We start from the raw sequence: 25,565 nt of genomic DNA on the forward strand, positions 1-25,565 counted from the left end.
TCCGTGAAAACGATGCACGGTGGGCATGTGCATGAAGTGGGTAAATATCAGTGGACTATTTCATGTTGCTACTGACCCATTTAGGTACAGTAGGTAAAAGAAACCCCATATTTTAGACAAACGGGGGCGCTAGTCACTGACTAAATAGACACGCCTTTATCTGACCTTTTTGTCAACACTTAACAGCCGAAAACTCTGATGTGTGTGCCAACTTTAAAGGTCAACTAAGCACTCCAAGAGCCTTAAACATGCCTAAAATTAAAGTAAAGTTTGACGCGTTGCCATGGGAACAGCGTTCGAGATGTAAAAAATTCCTTCGCAATTTATCATCTACAATGTCTCGGCATCATGTTGACCACTTTTGGTGTCAATCGCATGAATCCCATACGAGGAGTATTTAAAGGTTCACAGCATGTAACTGTCAGCCTTAAATATGCTGGAAAATGAAAGCAAAGTTTGACTCGTTGCTATGGGAACAACATTCGAGATATCAAAAATCCCTTCGCAATTTATCATCTACTATGTCTCTGCATCATGTTGACCACTGGTGTCAATCGCATGAATATTCTAGAAGGAGTATTTAAAAGAACATCGGCGTCAACTGAAAGGCTTAAATATGCCTTTAAAATGAAAGTAAAGTTTGACAGGTTGCCATGGGAACAGCGTTTGAGATTTCAAAAATCCCTTCACAATTTATCATCTACAATATCTTGGCATCATGATCACCATGTTTGGTGTCAATCGCATGAATATCCTAGAAGGAGTATTTTAAAGAACATCGGCATCAAATGAAAGGCTTAAATATGCCTTCAAAATGAAAGTAAAAAGTTTGACACGTTGCCATGGGAACAATGTTCGAGATATCAAAAATCCCTTCGCAATTTATCATCTACAATGTCTTGGCATCATGATCACCACGTTTGGTGTCAATCGCATGAATATCCTAGAAGGAGTGTTTTAAAGAACATCGGCATCAACTGAAAGGCTTAAATATGCCTTTAAAATGAAAGTAAAAAGTTTGACACATTGCCATGGGAACAGCGATTGAGATATCAAAAATCCCTTTGCAATTTATCATCTACAATGTCTCAGCATTATGTTGACCACTTCTGGAGTCAATCACATTATTTCCTCAGGAGGATTATTAAAAGTTTACCGCATGCAGATGTAAGGTTTAAATATGCCTTAAAAATGAAAGTAAAGTTTAACAGGTTGCCATGGGAACAGCGTTTGAGATATCAAAAATCCCTTCGCAATTTATCATCTACAATGTCTTGGCATCATGTTGACCACTTCTCGTGTCAATCGCATGAAAATCCTAGAAGGAGTATTTAAAAGAACATCGCATGGAACTGTCAAAAAAATCCAGCTTTGTGACTGACGCACTTCCTGGCACCTGGTGGTGGCGCTATACCCGGGAGTCACATTGGGCACATCGATGCGATTGGAATCTTCAGACGAACAAACACCCGCGTGTCATCACAATAAGACATTTTTTGCCTTAGATATTAGACACTTCCTGTTTCTCTGAATTCGCCATAAATTTGTCGCCTCGCCATGGCAACACCGTTCGAGATACCAAAAATCCCTTCGCAATTTAGCAAGTCCAATGTCTCGACATCATGTTCACCACGTTTGATGTCAATCGCATGCATCCTCTAGGAGGAGTATTTAAAAGTTCAACGCATGCATTTTTTAAACAATCCAAAATAGCCGACTTCCTGTTGGGCGGAGCTTAAATGTTAGAGGGCGAAAGTTGTTCGGGTCGATGAGATCTATATGCGTACCAACTCTCGTACATGTGCGTACATGTTTGCCCGATCTGCGCAACAATGTTTGTTTTTGCATTACAGGGGGCGCTACAGAGCCCCCGTGCCACGCCCGTGTTCCAGCCTTTGCCCGGTCGCAATGACCATTGCGCACAGGTTGTTTTACCACCCGCAAAAATGGAAAACAATGGGACAAAATAAGGTTATGATTTTCGAGTTTCAAATGGCCAGTATTTTGTTATTCTTGAACCCGTAGACATGGTCTTGGTGTCATTTTAAAGTTTTTTTCAAGCTCTTTCTATCTGAACAACTAGTTTTTACATTTAACCATGTTTAAATTTTCTGTCACATACCTACACAGTAGGGCTTGTGCTTTTGTCTGGTGCTGTTTCTCTTGGCAAACAGGATAAACTTTGACGATTTGGTTATGCATTTAAATAGTTTCCATGATGTTTCAATATAGATTATTTAAAGCATGTGCTGTGTTGTGATATTTAACCTCCTAAGACCTGGATGTCCACATATGTGGACATCAAATTTTTTTGATGTTTGCACCATAATATTTAATTCTTTGTAACTGGAACCTCTTGTACACAAACATGGACAATACCACTGCTTCATGTTCTTAGAAATATATTTAGTTATTATATCTATTGGTTCTTCCTAACCCCAAAATAGCTGGTAGAAATATGAAAAAGACAAACTAAATCCCGGGTCTTAGGAGGTTAAGCATGGTTGCTGCAGCAGCATGTAGGGTCAGGAATTAATAAGATAAAAATATAGCTATCACATTGAAAGGCATTTATTTTTAAATTAAAAAATGTTTGAGAAGTGGAAATAAAGTGTCTAACAAGTGTTTATTTAGAATAAATGCCTATATTGGGTAGTGTAGGGGATCGGTATACTGAGAGGAAGGGCTTTTAATATCTATTTATGGCCCTTTATTATAATACAGATGCAAAATAAAATTGGATTGAAACATGGTTTATTTTAGTGTATGAACAAATTCAACAAATGGGATTTGAACAGAAGGAACCGCTTTATTTGTTTGTAATAGCTACTTACATTTGAAAACACCCAAGCTGCTGGTGTCAGGTCAATATGACAATTGCTTTGCTTTCCTGTGGCATCCTGGGAAAGCAAGGATAAAAAGTATCCATCCATCAGTGCTTCAGAATCTGGGCGGACGCAGTAGGGGATCTGGGGATTTCTTACCTACTCATGAATACTGAGGATTCGGAGATACTACTCTGTTCACGTACTGTTTTCTCCTACTAGTAGGTACTGTAGGACGCAACCTAACTATACCTACCTCCCAGTTTCGCGAGAAATAATCCAAAATCCCTGTAATTCTTGCCTACCTTTCTATTTATACTGCGGATTTGACATACTATTCGTTCGCCTACTGCTTTATGCCTACTGTATAGTATAGTATAGTATGGAAGCTTTAAGTGTGATTGATTAGGGTTGGAGTTTGACTCTGCAGGACTTGTGAGTAATTCTGAGAACCTTGTTAGAGATCTCTGAACTAGGGTGATTAAATTATGATGAGGGTAAATTATAAAATTTTATATTTGAATTTTCTTCAAGGCATGCAAATCTTGATAGTTCGGCTACCCTTTAACAATTTGATAGAGGTTGCTTTGGTGTATTTTTATTACTATGTCACTTATTTTGGAATTTCTTTAATGAAGTGTGTTGACTGTCTGGGCCACTGTGTGCTCCTGGATGACATTTTTCTTACAAGAAATCTTTAACTGGCCACATCTATATTCACTGTAATAAACATGTGCAAAATTCACACTGTAGTGATGTTTTAAGAATTACACATTTCTATTTAAAATTGCTGTTTCATTACAGAATGGATCTGAATGCGATGGCAGAGACTTATCAGCAGAAAAGCAAAATTTGTTTTATTCTTGGTGCTTCTGGGGAAACTGGAAAGGTGCTACTAAAAGAAATAATGAAGAGTAACATATTCTCCAAGATCACTCTCATTGGCCGAAGGCAGTTAAATTTTGAGGATGAATCCTGTGAAAATCTGGTAATGTGTGAAGTTTTTGTAAAGTTCATTGTTGCTCATTTAAAGATATTTAGCCACTCTTAAAAATAGAGATAGATTTCACTTATTATATGTTGAAGGATATATGAGTTACCTGTATATAGGAGCTCAGATGCAAAACCCTCTAAGTGTGTCTGTCATGTATTTGCAAAAAGTATTTGATGATAATATTAAACATGCCGAAAGCATTCAGGTTATATCATCTCATTTTTGATGGAAGTGGCTTTTAGCAGCTTTTGCATGTGAGCTCCTCATATACAAAATGTAACCAAAAATAAAAGCTAAAAATAGATATACTTTTTCTGAGCTTAGATATAGATAATATTGATACCATTCTTGGAAAAGGTTAAGCATAATTTTAATTACATATTACAAACGTTTTTATATTTTGTCTTTTTTGGTATTTTGGTTACTGTCTAATTCAAAGTAAAGTAATGTGGCCTTAGTGTCAGAATATTTTGGGGACACAGAACAGGATGAATATCTGGTAAAAACGAAATTCTTTTAACTTTTTTCCTGCTCCTAGGTGCAGAAGGTGGTGGATTTTGAAAAGCTGGATGAGTATGCTGGAGTGTTTCAGGGCCATGATGTGGGATACTGCTGTCTAGGAACAACCAAAGCCAAAGCAGGAGATGTATGGTTTAAATGGGATGTTTTCAGTACATGTAGTGCTTAAATATATACCATCCGTTTCCCCCAAACCAGTAAAAAAAAAAAAGGTTACAGATAGATGCCTTGTCATTTCAATTATTTATATTTTTTTAATAATTGCTAATTCATAAAACAATAAAAGTGCTACTAAATGCGCATTTTTGCAGCTGGTGAACGTGTGTTTAAATAAATCTACTTTTTTAAGAACTCTAATCATACAAAGATGGATAAGAGCCCTGGTATTTTAATTTTCTTTCAATGGTGAACATTAAACACATTTTGTATTTGCTACAGGAAGGGTTTGTGCGTGTAGATCATGACTATGTACTCAAGGCAGCAGAACTTGCTAAAGCAGGAGGTTGCTCTCACTTTCACTTAGAATCATCTAAGGGAGCAGACAAAACCAGCAGCTTTCTCTATCTGAAAACTAAGGTACCACAGATACTTACATGCTGACATATCTTTGGGTTGTTGTTAAAGTTTGGTATTTCCACCTATGTAAACACAGTATTCATTCATGTATGCCTCTGGCATATACTGACTTCAACTACTATATGCAGGGACAGGTTGAAGCAGATATTGAGATCCTTGGCTTTGAGCGTCTCTCTATCTACCGGCCAGCGTGAGTTATTCAACTTCTTTATGTTCATAAGTAACTGGAGTAAAAAAAAAATCCTATAAACCTCTAAAGCTGATGTTTTTTTCCTGTACATTTTTTTCCCTGTGATGTTCTTATATGGGCTGTTTGTTTTTGTGGTTAGGGTGTTATTGGTGGACAGACAGGAGAGCAGGCCAGCTGAGTGGATGGTCAGGAAATTTCTTGGTCCATTGTCTTCTATCTTCCCTACTGCATTGTCAATCCCAATCACGTCAGTGACTAGAGCTATGGTAGTCAACACACTAATGGATGGAGAACATAAAGTAGAAATACTTGAAAATAAAGCCATATACAGTCTTGGGAAAATATGATGTTTTTTTTCTTTTGTGCAATTCTGTCAAAATAATTGGCAAAAAAAAATGGTTTCAAGCTGTTTCTTAAAGCTTTTTCAAAAGGACTTTGACATGTTTTCATCATATATAAGGTAACATATTGTGTTGTGCTACACATGGTGTTTGTGTTGTGCTTCTGTGTTTTCTCCTCTAGACTCTGATGTATTTCTATTGTGGTTATGTAAATGCACAAAAACTCAGGAAAGAAATATTCAACAACCACTGTACTAGTCAAAATATGGATTGTATGCATATGTCCAGATCATAAAAACGGTTGTAAAATAATTTTATGACATAAAATAATTTGCTTTAATACTTTTACTGATATCTGAACTTATTTGCCTTAGACTCACATAATAAATTTGAATGTTAGGAGCTATTTAGCAGAATATTATGTATTAGCATTATGTGCATATACTATTGAAAACCTGTAGTTTTGCACAGAGCAAATTTAACTGCAGCAGTTTACTGTGTTCCCAATGAGTTTTGGAGAAAGACTTTTTATAGGAGGCTGCTTTTTAAATGGTATTAGGCATACACCTATAGTCCAAATAGCTTTTAAGGCCATATAAGAAAAATTAATTTTTCCAGTGTGTCCAAAATGTTATTTTAAAATTGTAAGAAAAACTGAATATGATAATTCTCATTAAACACTTCATGGGGTTGTAGATGCAACTGCATATAAGTTTTCTTGAAGTCAGTAAGAAAACATGAGAAAATAACGTTTTGTATTGCAAGGCTAACAGCGACCTCTCATGGTGATACAAGCAAAGCGCGTAGAACCCAAGAGGCGAAACTCTGTCACTAGGTGGGATGCATCGGTAGCGCGTTCGCCTTTTTGGGGTGAATATGCCAACTGGACGACAGCACAGACACACAGAATGACAACCAAAGTCAAAATGGATTAAAAGAACGCAATGTTGTTGTGTATCAGTACAAATCATGCCTTTTTTAACGTTTTGCTAACTTTAACTGTTTTAGTGAAATCGTAAAATTGCTTTTAGTAACTGAAAGTAGCCATTTACCATAATAACGATTTATACGAATATGACATCAAATATGTTTTATGTTGTCAGTGGTGGAACCATTTGAAGAACTCTACTTTATTGAGTGTTTCCATTTTATGCAACTTATATTTCTTTTTATATTTACTATTAATATCTACCCTGCTAAAAAAACATTAGACACCATCACAGAAATTCTATTGGTTTTATTGGGAATTGTATTTGTTCTAATGGAATATGGCCCAAAACACACTACAGTGTACTGGTCTTTGTTGGTCTCTAATGGTTTGTATTGGTTCTAATGGAATATGGCCCAAAACACACTACAGTGTATTAGTCTTTGTTGGTCTCTAATGGTATGTATTGATTCTATGTATTGGTTCTAATAGAATATGGCCCAAAACACACTACAGTTTATTGGTCTTTGTTGGTCTCTAATGGTATGTATTGGTTCTATTTATTGGTTCTGATGGAATATGGTCCAAAACACACTACGTTGTTGTGGTTTTAATGGTAAAAGCTAATGGTTTCTATTGGTATTTTAATGGAAACCATTAGAATGTTCTTAAATGGTTTTCAGCAGGGTACTATTGCTCCACTAGCTTTGAAATGTTGAGAGCTAAAATGTATTGTCTTTTAATCCCCGGAACACACTATATATATATAATTTATTTGTTTATTTATTTAATGGCCAAATTTTGCACTTAGACTATGCATGTCTTTAATTTAATTTCATATGTTGATATTAATCAGGTGTTTATAATCCTATCTTTTTACCAAAAACTGAAAAGGTGTGTGAAAAAATATGAAAGACACAAAGTCTATAAAATAAATTGTTAAAAGGATTTGATGATTACTAGCAATTGTACGTTATTCTGTGTTATCAATGTCCAAATTCGGATTGGATTACAGCTTTATTGAACGTTTATTTTTTAAAACAAAGCAGTTGAAAATGCAATAGCGACATCAAGAAGCTATGCTGGTCACGTTCACCCCAAAATGGCGGAGGCATAGAGCTGCCATAGATATATACACTAGATGTCGCATGGGGGCTCTGAGCATGAGTTAAAACCCCCGCCATCTTAGAACAGGGGTCTTGTCATAGGAAGTAGCTAGGTAAAGCTGCTTTTTCCGCCTGTACTTCGAATTCATGGACGATGCCGGACTTTTGTGCTGCGTATGGATGTTAGGGCTACTAGCACTATGCATTACAGTTAGAAAAAGTAAATTTTCATAATATTAAAACTTTTATTTTTTTCTGGACTAAATGCTAAATACATGTCTGACTGTTGAAACGAACCAAAAGAAAACCAAGAAAATCGCGTTCATGACGATTTATGGTGATTTTATTTCTGTTACACCATTGCCTACAATGACGCTGAAGCGGGGTTCCCCTGTTTCAAGATGGCGGCTGTAGTTGACGCATTCGGTTTAATGAACTGCCGTAGCCAATGCGACATCTAGTGTACATATCTATGTAGAGCTGCGACCAGGCTGCGACTGGGCGAAATTCATTCAAATTGACCCGGAAGAGGTAAACGCAAACAGACGAACGTACGATATGGCAGCGCACACAGGTACACGTGAATTTGTTGAATGTGGTGTATGTCGGTCTATAACAGGTTGTATTTTTTAATTTAAGACAATACGTAGGTTATTGTTATTAAAACAATAATATATTTTTACAGCAGTATGCAATTTTCAAAAAACTTAAATCACAAGTTTTATGTTGTTATGACATGGCCGATAGTTTTAATCCGTTAGTTTAAATGCAGATGTTCAACAGATGTGTATTAAGGAACAATAATTTGTTATAGTTCTCGATGGAGCGGAAATTCACGGTGAGCTGTGTGATGATGTACCTGAGCTGTCTGACAGTGATGATGAACAGTGGCTGCCAGTAGAGGAGGGATCTGAAGTGTCTGTCCTGTGTGTGCTGTGCCACAGGTTAGATTCAAGAGAAACCGTACATTCCTTACAAACATTTGAAAACTATATATTTGTTAGAAACAAACCGTGTTGCAATGCGATATAATGTAACTTATGCAAATGAAGCTGTTTTAGGTATGATGACAACATTTTCCAACACCCCTAAGCTCATAATTTATCAAATGACTAGACAGAGCAGACAAAAGATACTGGGATTGTAAATATCTGTTGAGGATTGAGAAAGTTATGATATTTGTAATATTAGAAATCAGAGAAAAAAGTTATATGTATTTCATTGGAAGGTGTATGACCGAAAAAGCTGCTTATTCACATGTTTTTGCTTGTAACTTTCTCATTTGATCAGATATTTGCATGAAATTTGATCAGAAGGTAGAATTGTGTTAGTTCTTTCAAATTAAATCATGAACATTTACTGTTTTAGTGGGCATCAAACCCATGGTAACCATGGTTTTTAGAACGCTGCCTGCAGTTCTGATGTTCTGACAGGAAGTTCGCTAATCTACCACCACAAATGTGACTACCAAATTTCCGCAATTTATTTAAATACCTTCTCCACCATAGATTTCAATGAAAATTTTTAGGGATGCACCGCAATGACAATTCTTGGCCGAAACCGAAAATGAGGAAACCAAGGCCGAAAAAACGAAACCGAAACACCGAAATAAATTATTATGCCAATTATTAGTACAAATGCATTTATGGCTATCACTGTGTACTAACTTTACTAGGGGTGTATGACAGATCACAAAACTCACGGTTCAGGTCCAGGCACGTGCACACATAGACATCAAAGGGGGCTTGAGCACCTGCCCTTTTATTCCTGGAGAGAAAGTGCCCTTTTTTTCTGGGGTGCTTTTAAAAAAAAAATATATATATATATATATATAATCTTTATTCATATAACAACTGATGTCTGTCTGTTTCTTGTGTTTTTTACTTGTTGCTTATTTAATTTAACATGAATTTATTCAGGAATCATTTAAATAAAATTTAAACTCTTATATAAAGAAAAATAGCGCTATTTGTGGCACACAAACGGTTAACAGATGAGTCCCGCCTCCAAAATTCACATCGCTAATATGATTGGCTTTACCTTTCCATAGTCCCGCCTCTCTAACTTACATCGCTTTATGATTGGTTCGTCTACACTTATGTGCATCATTCGTGCTTCAAGCGCCAAAGCTCAGCCTGAACGAGATGCGATCATGTGCATGATTATGCAGGCAGTCTACCGGTAAGTGTGTGAGGAAGAAAGCATTCTTATATTAACAGTTTTATGCACAAAATATGGGACACGTTGTTACACATAACGATTCAGGGACATATTAACCTGAAGAGTTGCAAACTTGTAACAATGTAGTGTATGTTGTTTAAACAGACTGCTCATAAAATAATAAAGCACAAACAATAATACAATTGCTAACTACAGTAGTAAGCTTTTTTGTTTGCGTTTTTTGTAATGGCTGTTAAATAAGTATAATGTGTTATGCTGGAGTAGATTGGGAAGAAATCTGATGGTTCAGTATTTTACTTGCCCAGTCTGAATTTTCACTGACATCACAAAAAAGTAAAATATAAAATATTTGTTGTTTCTGACATGTGTAACCCTAATAAATATGAAACCTAAGATTAAAGGTGCCATAGGATGTGTTGTCATAATATGTTAAATTGTTTTTTGACAATTACATAGAAGGTATGTTGCTTTATTAAGTGCAAAAATTAACCAGAAACGTTTTTACATGTCCATTTACAACCCTCGACTCGAGACTTGACTCGGACTTGAGTTAAATGGCTCGAAATAACTTGTTTTTTACAAAAAAATCTGTTTTTGAATGCACGCAAGAGCGTAATCTAACCACGTGACGCAGCAGGCAAGCAGAGGGAGAGCGCGCAATATATCCAATACAACCAGCACCACGTCAAATTTCATTCGACACTACAAATCACATGAAACATTGTAAGTAACAAAGTCTGTTCCATTGTTTTCAGCTTACGTCTTAGCCATGTCAGAAGTTATCCTCATAAATATGGCCATTTAGGTCTTAAGAGAAAGTAAACCGCTAAAAGAGAAAACGCATGTGTTACAGTAGCTGTGTCCCAATTCAAGGGCTGCGACCTTATAAGCATTAGACCTTGAAAGGTGAGCACTCTGTCTTTCAAGGTGGCAGCCTCAGAAGTTCGCAAAGAGATAACTGAAATGAGACTGTCTAACCTTCGGAGGACCCATAATTGGCGTCACCTGCTGCACGCGCCCACCGCGCCTGTCAGCAGGACACAGCGGAGACGTTTCTGACTTATTAAAATAAATATGGAATCAGAAAAATATCAATTTATTTAAAAAAATATATGACACTTTGATGTAGATTTAACTATTCAACAGTATATCAAATTAATCAACCTTAGAAATATACGCAGCATAAACAGAATAATATTAACATAAAACATAACTTATAATACTAAAACAGTGACAAGAAAAAAATGTTTTCTGATAAATTCACACTTTTATTTAATAAAGCTTTTTATTGCTTATTTTAGAATATTCAGCCATTATACAGTCGTTGCAGGCACGCACCTTTTAATAATTTAGTCCATAACTACTGTAGATTTTACTTTGTTTAATATACATTTAGTTAAATCATCAAACATCTGTATCACTTGTCAGTGACTTGCTTGACTCAAGCTACGACTTGACTTGAATTGCTTGACATAAAGCAGTGGCTTGACTTGACTTGACTCGACTCTCACAAAAAATGACTCGGACTTGAGACTTACTTGTGACTTGCGTGACTTACTCCCACCTCTGGACAACACACTAAATGCGTTGTCCCAGAATCCAACCATCTCTGAGTTATTATTGAAACAACACATTTTGTGTTACTTTTAACACAACTTGTGTTATATTTTAACACAAATCAACACAAAATGACGTATTTATTAAAATAACGTAATTAACGCATTTATTGTGGTATTTTGTAAAAACATACTACAACAATGCGGCGAGGAGTGGATATTGCATGACACACATACAGTACCACTCAGGCTGAAATTTTTTTTGTGTGTGCCTGCGATGTCAGCATTGCTACTGTTTAGTACATCCACCTATCTCTAACTTTAAACAGAACATTCTTTCACAATAAATTATCAAATTAGATAAACTCAAAATCAAACTTTTTCTGTAGTAATGCATGACTGTACATAGCCATTTATCAGGTTAAGATGTATCATTACTGCTAATCATATACATGTACTACCCTGCTGAAACAAAACAGCATGGACCACCATAATTCCCATGCTGGTTTGGTGCTGGTTTAGCTGGTGGTCACCACCATTAGCATTTTATGGCAAGTAGATTATATATTTTCTTGAAAATCCTCAATTGTTTTTTTTTTCAACATGACTGTACAACTAAAAATTTAAACAACCTGTTGTGAAAACGAACTTTTTAAAATTCGTTTAAAAAAATTAAATTAAAAGAATTTTTAAAATGGCTCTGCTGCTTTTGCATAGATCAACCTACCCTAAAAAAATTGCTCTGATTGGATTTCTTCCCAACTTGTCCCACAAAATGAGTAGTTCTGATTGGATCTCTTCTACATTCGTCCCTCCCTAACATTTTCGTCTTATTTTTATTCGTTGACTAATGTGTCAGTTATATTTTGTTACAGTCTCCGTGAAAAAAGTTTGTTGACGAATATTTTTCATCTTCGTCAGCGAAATGAACAATGTTGTAACACTTTACATTAAAGTTGTATTTGTTTTATATATATATATATATATACACACACACATTGAAACAGAAGGAGATTAAGCGGAGATTAAGCGGGTTCTGCCGGTGGTCATTGGTCAGGCATCAGATGGACATCACGTCGAAGAACAGCCAGTAGATCAGAGGTGTGCCGACTTTCACATTTACCGGAACTGGATCTGTTTGTCTCATTGTCCTCGGGATCGAGGACGAGACAGGGAGAGAGAAACAAAATCTTATTAGCGTAGGTGCCGTTCACATAGAAAGCAAGTGTCACAGAGTGATGTGGTTTTAGTCAGCTCGGTTCCGGACAGGCTAACTATTGCTGGTTAAGTGTATTACATATAGTTGATGATTTTAGAAAATTTTTGTGGGAGTTCTGTTTCTGTTTTAAAGCTACTCGCGTATATGTATGGGGCCCCCCATATGAGCTTTAAAACAGAAACAGAACTCATTTGACTAAGGCCAGAGGCCCCACTGCCGTCGTTAATACTAACGTACAGTGGCAAACGGTTCTGTATGACATACTATTTTAAGATCATGGAAAAAAGCCAAAATTGCAAACCGACCGTATTTGACAATTAGGACTCAATCGACAACTAATTCAAAGTTTCAGCATATTATTAAAGAGTATTCATGACATTTACTATGCTTTGGAGTGTTGACAACAAAAAGGTTTTAATTTATTCATTAATTTATTTATTTATTAGGTTGTACAAGCTAGCTATTGGGAGATAAGTAGTACCATTACTAAAACAAACTATGCGAATGCCTTGTTAAAGAGAAAAGTTTTAAGTCTAGATTTAAAGTTATCTACTGTCTCTGATTTTCGGACGTCGGTTGGTAAATCATTCCATAGCTTAGGGGCTAAGTAGGAAAAGGATCTGCCACCTTTAGACACTTTTGATATTTTAGGGATAATTAAGAGTCCAGAATTTTGTGACCTCAATGCACGTGATGGATTGTATTCTGATAATAATTCTCTAAGATATGAGGGTGCTAGGCCATTTAAGGCTTTGTAGGTGATTAGTAATATTTTAAATTGTATGCGATATTTAACTGGTAGCCAGTGTAAAGATGCCAGAATTGGGCTTATGCGGTCATACTACTTAGATCGAGTAAGAACTCTTGCAGAAGCGTTTTGAACTAGCTGAAGCTTGTTTACCTGATTTGCATGGCATCCTCCGAGTAACGAGTTACAATAGTCTATTCTAGAGGTCATAAAAAAGCGTGGATAAGCTTCTCTGCATCTGATGAAGACAACATATGGCGTATTTTTGAGATATTTCTAAGGTGGAAGAATGCTGTGCGGCAGACATTGGAGATATGGCTATCGAAGGCTAAATTGCTGTCGAACATCACACCTAAATTCTTAACCGTGGAGGTTGGCACCACAGTGCAGCCATCTATGGGCAACTTGTAATCTGTCATATTATATTTGTAGCGATTCGGTTCGATAACAAGTATCTCTGTCTTATTGGAGTTTAGCATAAGAAAGTTATGTGCCATCCAGTCACTTATATTGCTGATGCAGTCTGATAGCTTAGAAAACTGGTGTGTTTCGCTAGGATGTGAGGAGATGTAAAGCTGTGTGTCATCTGCATAGCAGTGAAACTATATGTTATGATTCCTGATAATATCTCCTAGAGGTAACATATATTGAGAAAAGGATAGGACCTAAAACTGATCCCTGCGGTACGCCATATTTAACCAGGGAGTGATATGACTCTTCCACAATTACTTAAACAAAGTGATAGCGATTGATTAGATACGATCTGAACCAGGCTAGCGCCTGACCACTGATGCCAACATAGTTTTCTAGCCTATTAAGTAAGATTGTGTGATCTATTGTGTCAAAGGCTGCACTAAGGTCTAATAATATAAGGAGTGATATTTCGCCACGATCGGATGTTAGGAGAAGGTCATTTGTAACTCTAAGCAGCGCTGTCTCTGTGCTATGGTGTAGAGCTGAAGATCTTTGCCCGAACCCGACGGGCTCGGGCGGGTTCGGGCTTCCTTTCTAACATTTTACACGGGGTCGGGGCGGGCTCGGGCTTGCGCTCCGGCTTTGTGAGGTAAATGAGCGGTCAAGTTCAATCAGGAGCGCAGGATCGCGCTGAATTCATTTACAGTGGATTGGATTTAATGATTTTCCTCATCAAAAACATGTAGCCTAATCTTGGTGAGTAGGTTTTTCAATGTATAACTAAATATGAATCGAGTCTTAAATACATAATTTAGACAGAGGATATAGACTAATGTTGGCAGTAATGGAGAGAAGTGCCGACGCAAATCTTGCGGAGCCTTTCTCTTAATTTCGTTATTGCCAAATACCCATCTTAATTCAGAATGTATTATCTTAATTTAATTCGTTAAGAAATAATAATTTTATTGGCATATTTATAGTGTATTGCATAAGCCTATTTAGAATGAGATGTTACAATGTTACAGATTACTTATTTTATTTCTTTGTTTCAACTTCCAAGTGGCGTGTAGATTATTAGTCATGAATAAATAATGTTAAAACCTGTGTAAATTTCTCATTCTTGACAAAAGCTGTGTGTGTGCGCACATTTAAATAATGTCGGGCTGTAAACGGGTTCGGGCTTTTAAATAGCTGTCAATCTAAATGTACGTTCGGGTTCGGGCTGCATTCTGTCGGGCTCCGGACATTTCTGGCCTAACTTTTAAGGCCCGATTACAGCTCTACTATGGTGGGGCCTGAATCCTGATTGGAACTTTTCATACTTACTATTATTTACTAAGAATGTGCGTAGCTGGCTTGCCACTACTTTTTCTAATATTTTTGAAAGAAAAGGGAGATTTGAGATTGGTCTAAAGTTATTTAGATCTCCCTGGTCAAGGTGTGGTTTTTTAATGAGCGGTCTAATAACTGCTAGTTTGAAAGCTTTTGGAACGTAGCCTAATTCTAGTGATGAGTTAAAGACATTTAGTACTGGGTTAGACACTACAGGGAATACCTCTTTGAGTAATTTTGTGGGAACGGGGTCTAATATACAGGACGATGATTTGGATGACGTTACTAATTTAGATAGCTCTTCTATTGTAGTAGGTTTAAATGACTCAAGATGTTCGTATGGTAAGCTAGCGTTAAATATATTACTGGGTAGAGTGGTGGTTGCTTGGGTACCTACAATGTTTTCCCTAATAATCATAATTTTCTTAGTAAAGAAGTTCATGAAGGTGTACTATTGTGTGGGAGTTTATTAGTGGGTTCTGTTTGTTCTTTATTTCTTGTCAGTTTCGCAACTTTTTGTGCTAAAGAGGAAGCAAGGGTTATTATTATTTTCTTTAAAGGGACCATTTAAAATGTTCGCCCAAAAAAAATCTATTCATACTCCACACTCCAAACAGACGGGGCAGTATACCTCCAGAAAGTGAGTTGGTCTATTTTAATTTAGCAGCTGCAAATTTAGCAGCATATATCAAGTTTGATTTACATTAGCAACTAAGTTATCATTAGTCACAAAAAAAAAACATTCGGTCTCATTAAAATTGCAATGTTTTCCGCTACGTTTCGTGCGTCCATTTGGTGTTCATTATCATCGAAGACATTTCAAGCTTCTTAGCTAATGTTACATTTTAGCATCAGCTTGGTAGATAACAGGTGAAAACCGGATCGGATCCGTGGGTAGAGCTAACTATTAAACGCTAACAGCTAAGGATGCGCGATAATTTGCATGCGATAGTCATTGCGCTTCTCGTCAGTGAAGCCGGTTTCTTGATTAAAAGTGAATCGCCATCAGCTGCTTTCAGATGGAGCCACATTTACTGCACAAAGCCGTAGTTCATGTACAAGCTGAGCATAGGTTTTCGCAATGCCTATTATAAGTGAACTTCTAGCGAAATACTAACAGCATCTTACTTACCAATCGAAAAGAAATGTTGTCATTTCGGAGTCAAACCTCATTTCTTTCATGTCCATTAGTTGTCTCCAGCGATGAAAAGCAGTGCCAGTATTTACTCTGGTTCGGTTACTTTATTTATCATATTTTATTTGTGATTCCGAGCACGTTGTTCCCTGCAGCAAATGATTGTGGTAGTGGTAAATGTCTCTTGCTTTAGCCATTCTTCCGCTCTCTTCCCTGAACTGAAATACGTCCGAAACCCCTATTGCAAGGCAGGAAGGCATCAAGGCATGTCCGAATCCATGGCTGTCCGAATTGCATTTCTCTGAGCTGCCTTCATGCCTCAACAAGTCAGCTGTCTTAGTTTTCGGACGCAGCGGTAGTAGTAAAGGGCTGTACTCCCACACATGCGACTTATTCGTGTATTGCAGTTTGGCTGCATGGTCGAAACTGGTATTACAACACCAGTCGGGCTGTAGCTAGTAATTTAGCATGCTAATTCAGATTGATATTTCTGCAGCACTATACCTTGTCATTTTTTAATGACATCTTTGCCCTTATTTCTTCTCATTCTTTTGATGCGTGTAGCTAATTTTTAAAAATCTTTTACCTCAATTATTACAAATGGTACCTTTAATAAGATTGCTGAGATACGTAGATCTGGAGATTTTTATAGCCTGTCTGGAGTGTTTAACACTCTCTTTCCATGCTGCACGCCATACCTCTAACTTTGTGCTTCTATAATTTCTTTCCATTTTTCTAGCAGCCTTTTTAAGGGCTGCGGTATGATGGTCGTACCATGGAGCTGGCATTTTTCTTTGATTCTCTTTTTTCGAATTGGAGCTACGGCATCCAATGTGTTAGAACAAATACTGTTCAGGTTTTCTATTACAATATCTAGATCTTCAGGGTTATCTGCTACATGTTTCATTTGGGACAGATCTGGAAGAGTGCTAATAAAGTTATCTTTAGTGGTGGAAATTATTGTTCTGGCTAGTCGGTAGCATATTGTGGATCGAGTGATCCTATCTAGAAGTACAGTGTATGACACAAGGTAATGGTCAGAAACTGCATCACTCTGAGGTGATATTTCGATGTCATTAATATTGAGCCCGAGTGACAGAATTAAGTCTAATGTGTGCCTACGAGTATGCGTGGGCCCTGTCACGTTTTGTGTAATATCGAGAGAATTTAGAATATCCATAAACGCCAATCCTAATGTATCTGTTGGATTATCAACGTGTATATTAAAGTCACCAACGATAAGAGCTTTATCTACATTGACTACGAGGTCAGACAGGAAATTTGATATTTCTTTAAGAAAATCTGCATGATGGCCCGGAGGTCTATAGATTGTAGCAAGGACAAAAGAAAGCTGTTTATGGTTACGATCAGTTATTACCATATTTAACAGCATTATTTCAAATGAATTAAATTTTTGTTCGGATTTATGGTTTACTTTAAAATTTTTGTTGTATATTGTAGCTACACCACCCCCTCTCCCCTTTAATCGAGGTTCATGTTTATAATAGTAGTCTTGTGGGGTGGATTAATTTAAACTAATGTAATCGTCTGCTTTAAGCCAGGTTTCTGTTAAAGAGAGTGCATCTAAGTTTTGGTCAGTAATTATTTCATTGACAATGGGTTCTTTATTGGTAAGCGATCTAATGTTAAGAAGGCCGAATTTTAACATTCGAGGTTAATCTGTTAATGTATTGTTTTCTAATTTTATGTTAGTAAGATTTGTACGAGACAAGGTAAACGGTGCTCTGTATTTGTTTGTTCGAGGAACGCACACAGTTGAAATGTGTTGATACTCTGGTAAGATAGACTCTAAGTTCTGGGATATATGTGATCTTGACATGTCAGTGCAGCTAACAGATGGACGGGTAGGCCGATATATCTGTTTCCTGACCTGGGCCCTGGGTAGTCAGACTGTATTAGAATTAAGAGTATTGGTCAGATATAACAGTTTTTGTCACCAAGGATTATGGTTTCACTATTGCTTTGTTAGAAATCGGTTGATATGTCCTGATTGTAACATCCGTGTCTAAACCAGTATGTTTTAATTTACTAAAAACATTAAACGATTAACAAAGGTGAAACACTTAACCATACAACTGTAATATAAGGATAGAAATATACAAAGTTAGTGATAAGGAAGGACTTACCAGCTGTGATTTAGATTCTGATGCCCCCTTACTGTGTTGTATACGGTAATTTAGGCAAGTTGCATTTGAAAGGTCCAACTTTCAACAAAGCTTTTTATCATATAAATGTGGTATGTAACGTTACGTGTATTTAAGAGCAACCTCACAAGCACAATAGAAATATACAAAGTTAGTGATCAGACTTACCAGTCGCGGTTTAGATTCTGATGTGTGCTAACTGTGTTGTATATTGTATTTTGAGAGACTGTGGCGGTGATGACGTCACACGCCGATTAGCATATATGTGATGTCATTGTGTCGTGTTTTGCTCTTTGATTTGTCACATTATATTGCATTTTAAAAACTGAATGCTATTTTTACATATTTTCTGTTCTGTTGTCTATAAAATAGTGACTTAACACAACCCATTAATGACCCACGACCCAGTAACTCCTTGTTTAATCCAATCAGCTTTCTTTAACTGGTGTTAAAGGAATAGTCTACTCTTTTGCCATATTAAACTATGTTATTACCTCAACCTAGACAAATTAATACATACCTATCTTTTTTCAATGCGTGCACTGTACAGCGCGTTATGAATGTGTTAGCATTAAGCCTTGCCTCATTCATTCCTATGGTACCAAAAAAAGTTTTATTTTGTGGCACCATACTTACTAGTATAACTCCTCATGTAACAGTCTTTAAATAGGGAAAACACAGAAGTGTTTGGTGGCTTCCCTGTTTGGTACCATAGGAATGAATGGGTCTAGGCTAAATGCTAACACATTCACGACGCGCTGTACAGTGCACGCATTGAAAAAAGATAGATATGTATTAATTTGTCTAAGTTGAGGTAATAACATAGTTCAATATGGCAAAAGGGTAGTAGACTATTCCTTTAAAAGCGCGCCCTCATCTGACAAAATCATCATACATTTACATTGAGGCTGTACTGATATTGCTCTTCTCATCAGTGTGGTTGCGTTATAAGCACTTTTTTATTTTAAATAACACTAATGCCAACCTTTTGTTAAGTCACTCATGATGAACTCGATCAGCCGTCTTCTCTGTCAGTTAACATCCGTGACTGCTGACGTTTACGCGAAAAGAAAGTACATGGAGGAACGCGAAGTTAAAATACTTTTCACTATTATGTGAGAGAGGCGCGCTGAATGCAACTTGAGAGAGTGAAGGGGGCGTGCGCTGTTGAGGCGCTACACGCAAAGAGAGAGGGAGGCGAGCTGAGCGCTCGCTACAATGAATTAAGTGGTTTTAAATGGTAAAATTAAAATGTAAATGGGAATCATGAAAAATCTATTTGTGGCGGCCAGTGTTGATTCTGGCCCGCCACAGATAAATCAATGTATGGTATGGAAGAAAAATAATGACAAAAGTTTTTGAATTAAAATAGCCTGTTGAATTGTACTACCTGAAAAAAATTGCATTGTATTAACCGTACTTGAATTTTAATGCATTGTATTTTTATGTTTTTGAATTAAAACAGCCTGTTGAATTGTACTACCTGAAAAAAAATGCATTGTATTAACCGTGCTTGAATTTTAATGCATTGTATTTTTAGGTTTTGCATTTTTAAGGGCTGAAATTCAACATGGAAAGGAGGGGAAAGTACAATAGATCTTGTTTTGGTATCTGATGCGAACTATATGTCCCAAAAAGGAATTATAGAGTATGGTATTAGTGATCATTTTATTACTTTTTGTACTAGGAAACGTGTTAAAATAAAAATTAGTAACCACAAAGTAATACAGACTAGATCATTAAAACTAGGGATGTCCCGATCCGATCACGTGATCGGAAATCGGCCCCGATCACGTGGTTTCAGACTCGATCGGAATCGGACGTTATCTCCCGATCAGGACTCGGATACATATGCAGGGTTTAAAATCCGGCGTCAAGGTCTCCCTCTGCTCCGCGCCAATGTACGCGCTGCGCTGATGCGTGTGAACTGACGAGAAGAGAATAGGCTTGTTCGACTTCATGCGGCACCACAAGAACCGGCAGCCGGATGACGTCAAGAGTTTCGCGAGAGCGATTTAAAAGCAAACTCCTCCATATGATTTCGCGGGTCACTCTCGCGGTAGTTTGACGTCACCCGTCTGTCGATTGTTGCGGCGCCGCATGAAGTCGAACAAGCCTATTGATGTGTTTTCATTCATAGGCTTCACACTCGTGCGTGCAGGGAACCCACGACAAAACCGGGCGTTTACCGCTCATTTAAACGACGCGTTGATCGTTTTTGTCATCATGTGCTCAGACGCATCTCCGCGTCTCACTATGAACCTTAAGAACGCGCATTCGTGCAGGATAGAGATGAGAGATAGAAAGAGAGGTAAGAATGTTGCCCATGTCGAAAAAACTAAATAGAAGTCTAGAAACAAAGTATTAAAGTATGTATAGCCATGTCACTCATCTCATTACACTAGTTAACTGGATACAACTTATTGTATAGTTTAATAAAATAATGTATTTTGATTATACAAGTTAATTACGACCTAACTATAGTGATTGTTTAACTAACTGCTGACCAGCTTAGGGAATCTCTATGGCTATTTTATAAGACATATTGCTGTTATTTTTCTTGTTAATTGAGTCTTTTTGGGTAGTCTATCTTATGCATAGAATTAGTCAAGGAGGTTGAGTCTTATAACTTCCTTTAAAGTTTGATCAGTTGTGCATAATAATGACATGTGCATCTAAAGATATGCGCTGGCACAGAGTTGGACCCTTTTGACTCCACACAGAAACAGCAATGCGTGCGGCATGACATAAGGAACATCCTCAGTTTTTTTGCTCTTCTTTATTCTTTTTTATGTATTATAGAAGTATCGGATCGGGACTCGGTATCGGCAGATGCTCAAAATCAAATGACTCGGACTCGAGGGCAAAAAAACCTGATCGGGACATCCCTAATTAAAACATTATAGTATTGAAGTTTTTAAGGAACATCTTAAAAAAATCAATTGGAATAATATTCATAAAGTCTTAACTGTTGATGATGCCTGGACACATTTTAAAGATTTATTTCTTAAAGCAGTGGATAAAATAGCTCCCCTTAGACAGGTAAGGATTAAACAAAGATCTAGCCCGTGGATGAGTGATAAAATAATGGAAGTTTTAAGAAAAAGAAATAAGGCTCTTGCGGTGTATAAGAGAACAAAGAGGGAAGAGGATTATGAAAAATTTAAAGCACTTAGGAACTTAGGCCAGGCGATAATTAAGAAGGCAAAAAGTAATTTTATAAAAGAACAAATTCAAATAAACAAGGATGACCCTAAATCTATGTGGAAGGTGCTTAATAGATTACAATTAACAGATAAAGCAAAGGTAACAGCATCTAAAATAGGATTAAGTATAGATGGTGAAATAATATATGATAAAGGAAGAGTAGCTAATAAATTTAATCTCTTTTTTTCATCAATTGCAAAGAGATTAGTGGACAAGCTTCCTTTGTCGAAGGGAGTTTATGGAATTGAGTTTGTCAAAAGTTTTTACTTAAATAAGGGAGTATTGCCTAACTCATTTGCATTTAATGGAGTTACGGTAGATGAAATTACTAAATTGTTAGAAGATCTTCAGGTGACTAAGGCAACAGGGTTAGATGGCATTCCAGCCAGATTCTTAAGAGATGCGGCAGATATTATAGCCCCAGCAGTTACTTTTATTGTGAATCTCTCTTTAACAGAGGGTGTTGTCCCCGACGATATGAAGTTGGCTAAAATTAAACCATTATATAAGAAAGGAAATAGACATGATCCAGGTAATTATCGTCCAGTTTCAATTCTTAGTATGGCATCAAAAATCTTAGAAAGGGTTGTTTAATCAGATGTATCAATATGTATGTAAGAATAGTTTAATTTATGATTTTCAGTCAGGTTTTAGAAGATCTTATTCGACTGATTCATCATTATTATATTTAACGGATTTCATAGGGAAACAGATTGATAGTGGTAGGATGTGTGGAATGATACTCTTGGATCTCCAAAAAGCTTTTGACACTGTGAATCATTCAGTTTTAATTGATAAATTAAGTGTCATGGGTTTTTCAAGTAACGTGATTGCCTGGTTGAAATCTTATTTATCTGGTAGAGTACAAAGGGTAGAGATTGATGGGATTTTATCAGAAGAGAATAATATTATTACTGGAGTTCCTCAGGGTAGTGTTTTAGGTCCTCTTTTATTTCTTTTGTATATAAATGACTTGGAAGCTGTTTGTGATTGCAATTTGTTTTTATATGCTGATGACTCTGCCTTATTAGCTTCGGACAAAGATGTTGGATTAATTCAAAGGACATTGTGTGAGGAACTTGGTAAGGTAAGAGACTGGCTTTCTGAAAACAAACTTTCATTAAATCTTGATAAAACTGAAGCTATATTATTTGGGTCTAAAAGAGCTCTGAAAAAGGTACCTAATATGTCCATTATGGTTGGGGAGTGTGAAATCTCTAATAGAACTTCAGTTAGTTATCTTGGATGTATCCTTGACAATGATTTAAGTGGAACCAGTATGGCTTTAAAGATTTTGGGTAAGGTTAATGCTAGGATAAGATTCCTTGCTAGACATGCCAGTTGTTTGGATAAACAAACTCTTAAATTACTAGCATCTTGTTTGGTACAATGTCATTTTGAGTATGCATGTACATCCTGGATGACTCATTTGTCCCGTGCATGGTTAGATAAAGTGCAAAAGTCACAAAACAAATTAATAAGAGTAGTTTTAAGTCTTAGTAGTTTTACACATGTTGATATATCTCATTTTAGACAGCTTAATTGGTTACCTATAGAGGGTAGAGTTAAACATCTTAAATTAAAAATGGTACACAAGATACTTAATAAAAGAGCTCCTTTATATTTTAATAATTATTTCTCAAGGGTTAATGAGAAACATACTTATAATACCAGGCAAAGTCTTATGAATGTTACATTATACAATTTTAAGAGTATGTATGGGCGTAGGTCTTTTCATTTTTCAGGGGCTCAAGAGTGGAATAATGTGCCTCTTAACATTAAATGCATTATGAATACAGGTGGTTTTAGCATGAAAGTTAAAAATTGGATATTAGGTGGGTTGTTTTAGATTAGAGTAGGTATGGTTTTTGTATATTGTAGGAATTTTATTGTGATTGTATTTGTTTGGTATTCTGGAAATGTTTTTTTTAGATGAAGTGGTTTATTTATTTGTAATGCCAATGCCCCTACTTCCTTTGCACTAGAAGTGAAGTTGTGTTTTACTTCAAGGACCACAATGGAAATAAGTTATTTTTAACTTTATTGTGTTATCCTTGACAAATGTGTTATTTCACTTTTTGTCCAATAAATCAAATCAAATCAAAACATGCGTGTATATTTTCTGTATTTAAATTCAATAGTCCACATTCACCTTTTAGATTTCACTTTTAAACATTCGGTCTGTTTAAAAATACAACGTAAAATATTCAGCAGGCAATTTTCAGTCCATTTAAATTCGCGTCCAAAAATTCAAGTCCAAAAATTCAGTTGTACAGATTTCAACATTTTACATCCGGGAACTGCAGGAAAAGCAGTAGAGTACTGAGTATAATGTCATCTGCTGTTAATCGATCTGGCCAGCAGGTGGTGCACGTGTTCGCCAAAACTATTTGTACATGTAAAATGATTTATCGACTGCAGCAGTGATGAATGTTGGCTTTTATGTTCAGTTTTAGTAAAACAACTGTATAACACATATACAGAGAGTGTATTGTTTGGTTATGTTATTGACAGGATACTAAACCGTTTTTAAATGCCATATAAATTAAATAGGGCATTTCTGCCTGCTATTGGCCTCGTTTCTCAAAAGCTAAATTGATTGTAGATTTTTTTGGTGGCAATCTACCATCTTCTTATGCCTACGAGAAACGAACACGGTTTTGTAATTCGTCACCTCAGTTTATAAACCATACTCAGATTATTGAAGTGTTCAACAGGCATGAAAATCCCTCACTTTTCGGCGAAATTCGCCATTTTGAAGCCAAAAAAGGTGACCCACGTGAATCATGTAGATTCGATTTTTTTGGGGGGGGGGGGGGTGCACGCGTTGTTTGTAGACGCGCCCTTCGCTGTCATCCAACATGTATCCCACACATTAGATTTGTTTGAGTTCATGCTGCGTTGCAAAACCCGACAGGCAGGCAGGTGACATCAAAGTATCACGAGAGTGAATCGAGAAGCCATAAGGAAGTCTGCTTTCGAACGGCTCTCGCGCTACTGTGATGTCATCCGCATTTCTGTGTTCTTCATCATACAAGCTTGTTGAAGATGCGTACAGGGTACCCGCGGAGTCTTAAAAGTCTTGAAAAAGTATTGAATTTCATTTTCCCATATTAAGGCCTTAAAAGGTATTGAATGTCACCTCAAAGTCTTGAATTTTTCACGGAGGTCTTAATTTTTCAAATGATCAATAGATTTATATGCTGTTAATTCAGACACAAGACTCGCGTGCAGGAAAACCACGCGCGAGCGATAGATACGAGCGCAGAACACTATCCATGTTCGGAAAAGCATCTTAGCGAGCGCGCAGAACACTATTCGCGCGCAGAAAAACATCCTCCCGAGAGCGCACCTCTGTTCAAAGCGCACAGTCAAGTGAGCAAAGTAAAAAGTTCAGTAAAAAGGCTGGGATGATAAAGTAAAGGCTGGGATGAGCGCTCGCTCGACTTTCTCATGCGCTCGCAGCTGCACAACACGCACTTGCTCGATCAAGTTGACTTTGGGACTGTGGGGGCGGGACAATGACGGGTGTCCAAGCACCTGTGATCGGTTGTTTGATTTAATCAGATTTAAACAATCTTCTGTTCCACAATCCGTCTCTAGTAAATCTAGGTAGAGAAGACACGTTTTAATATGATCATTATGTCGGAGAAGGTCATTTATATGTTAAACAATAGTCTTGTGTGATCCATGCAATAATAAGCTGCAAACAATAACGCAGATTTGAAAGCTATTATATATTTTGTTTAATTAGATAATATCATCTTGCAATATATACTATAGGCTACATATTTACATTGTCACACTAAGTTAGCATTAGAAAACTTTAATATGGTCCTGTATAAAGATTAACAGAAAATATTAACGGAAATATATCTATACGTGAGCTTGTGTCCAGTTTTTTGTTTGGTGCAGTGAACAGATCTCTTGTCTTTTTAGGGTCAAAACAGCATTACATTTTAATTTGTTGTTGTGTTTGAGGGGTTTTTGTTTTTCATAATATGGTTTATTTTGTTTGTCAGTATTGTTCTGGTTCAGAGCATTACTGATATTAGATGTTGTTATTATCTTAACTATATTAAACAGCAAAAAATGAATACATTAAAATTTGTGTTATTGTTTGGTTTGC

At 36.6% G+C, this 25,565-nt stretch overlaps 2 protein-coding genes across 3 annotated transcripts in view; both read left to right on the forward strand.

Annotated features, from left to right (window-relative positions):
• Positions 1-5,785, forward strand: part of LOC135764855 (putative palmitoyltransferase ZDHHC13) — a 316,314-nt gene extending 310,529 nt beyond the window's left edge. For both annotated transcript variants that reach the window (XM_065275546.1, XM_065275548.1), the window contains 5 exons: positions 3,630-3,813; positions 4,358-4,465; positions 4,777-4,914; positions 5,043-5,104; positions 5,244-5,785. In XM_065275546.1, coding sequence (XP_065131618.1) covers positions 3,630-3,813; positions 4,358-4,465; positions 4,777-4,914; positions 5,043-5,104; positions 5,244-5,451 — 700 coding nt within the window. In that variant the 3' untranslated portion in view covers positions 5,452-5,785. The remainder of the gene's footprint in view (positions 1-3,629; positions 3,814-4,357; positions 4,466-4,776; positions 4,915-5,042; positions 5,105-5,243) is intronic.
• Positions 5,786-7,977: 2,192 nt separating this feature from the next.
• The window catches only part of prmt3 (protein arginine methyltransferase 3), a 245,211-nt gene continuing 227,623 nt past the window's right edge, over positions 7,978-25,565 (forward strand). The window contains exons 1-2 of the mRNA XM_065275443.1: positions 7,978-8,053; positions 8,294-8,423. Of these exons, the coding sequence (XP_065131515.1) occupies positions 8,038-8,053; positions 8,294-8,423 (146 nt within the window). The 5' untranslated portion in view covers positions 7,978-8,037. The remainder of the gene's footprint in view (positions 8,054-8,293; positions 8,424-25,565) is intronic.

This window comes from Paramisgurnus dabryanus, chromosome 2 (genome assembly GCF_030506205.2).
Source record: "Paramisgurnus dabryanus chromosome 2, PD_genome_1.1, whole genome shotgun sequence".
NCBI classification, from domain to species: domain Eukaryota; kingdom Metazoa; phylum Chordata; class Actinopteri; order Cypriniformes; family Cobitidae; genus Paramisgurnus; species Paramisgurnus dabryanus.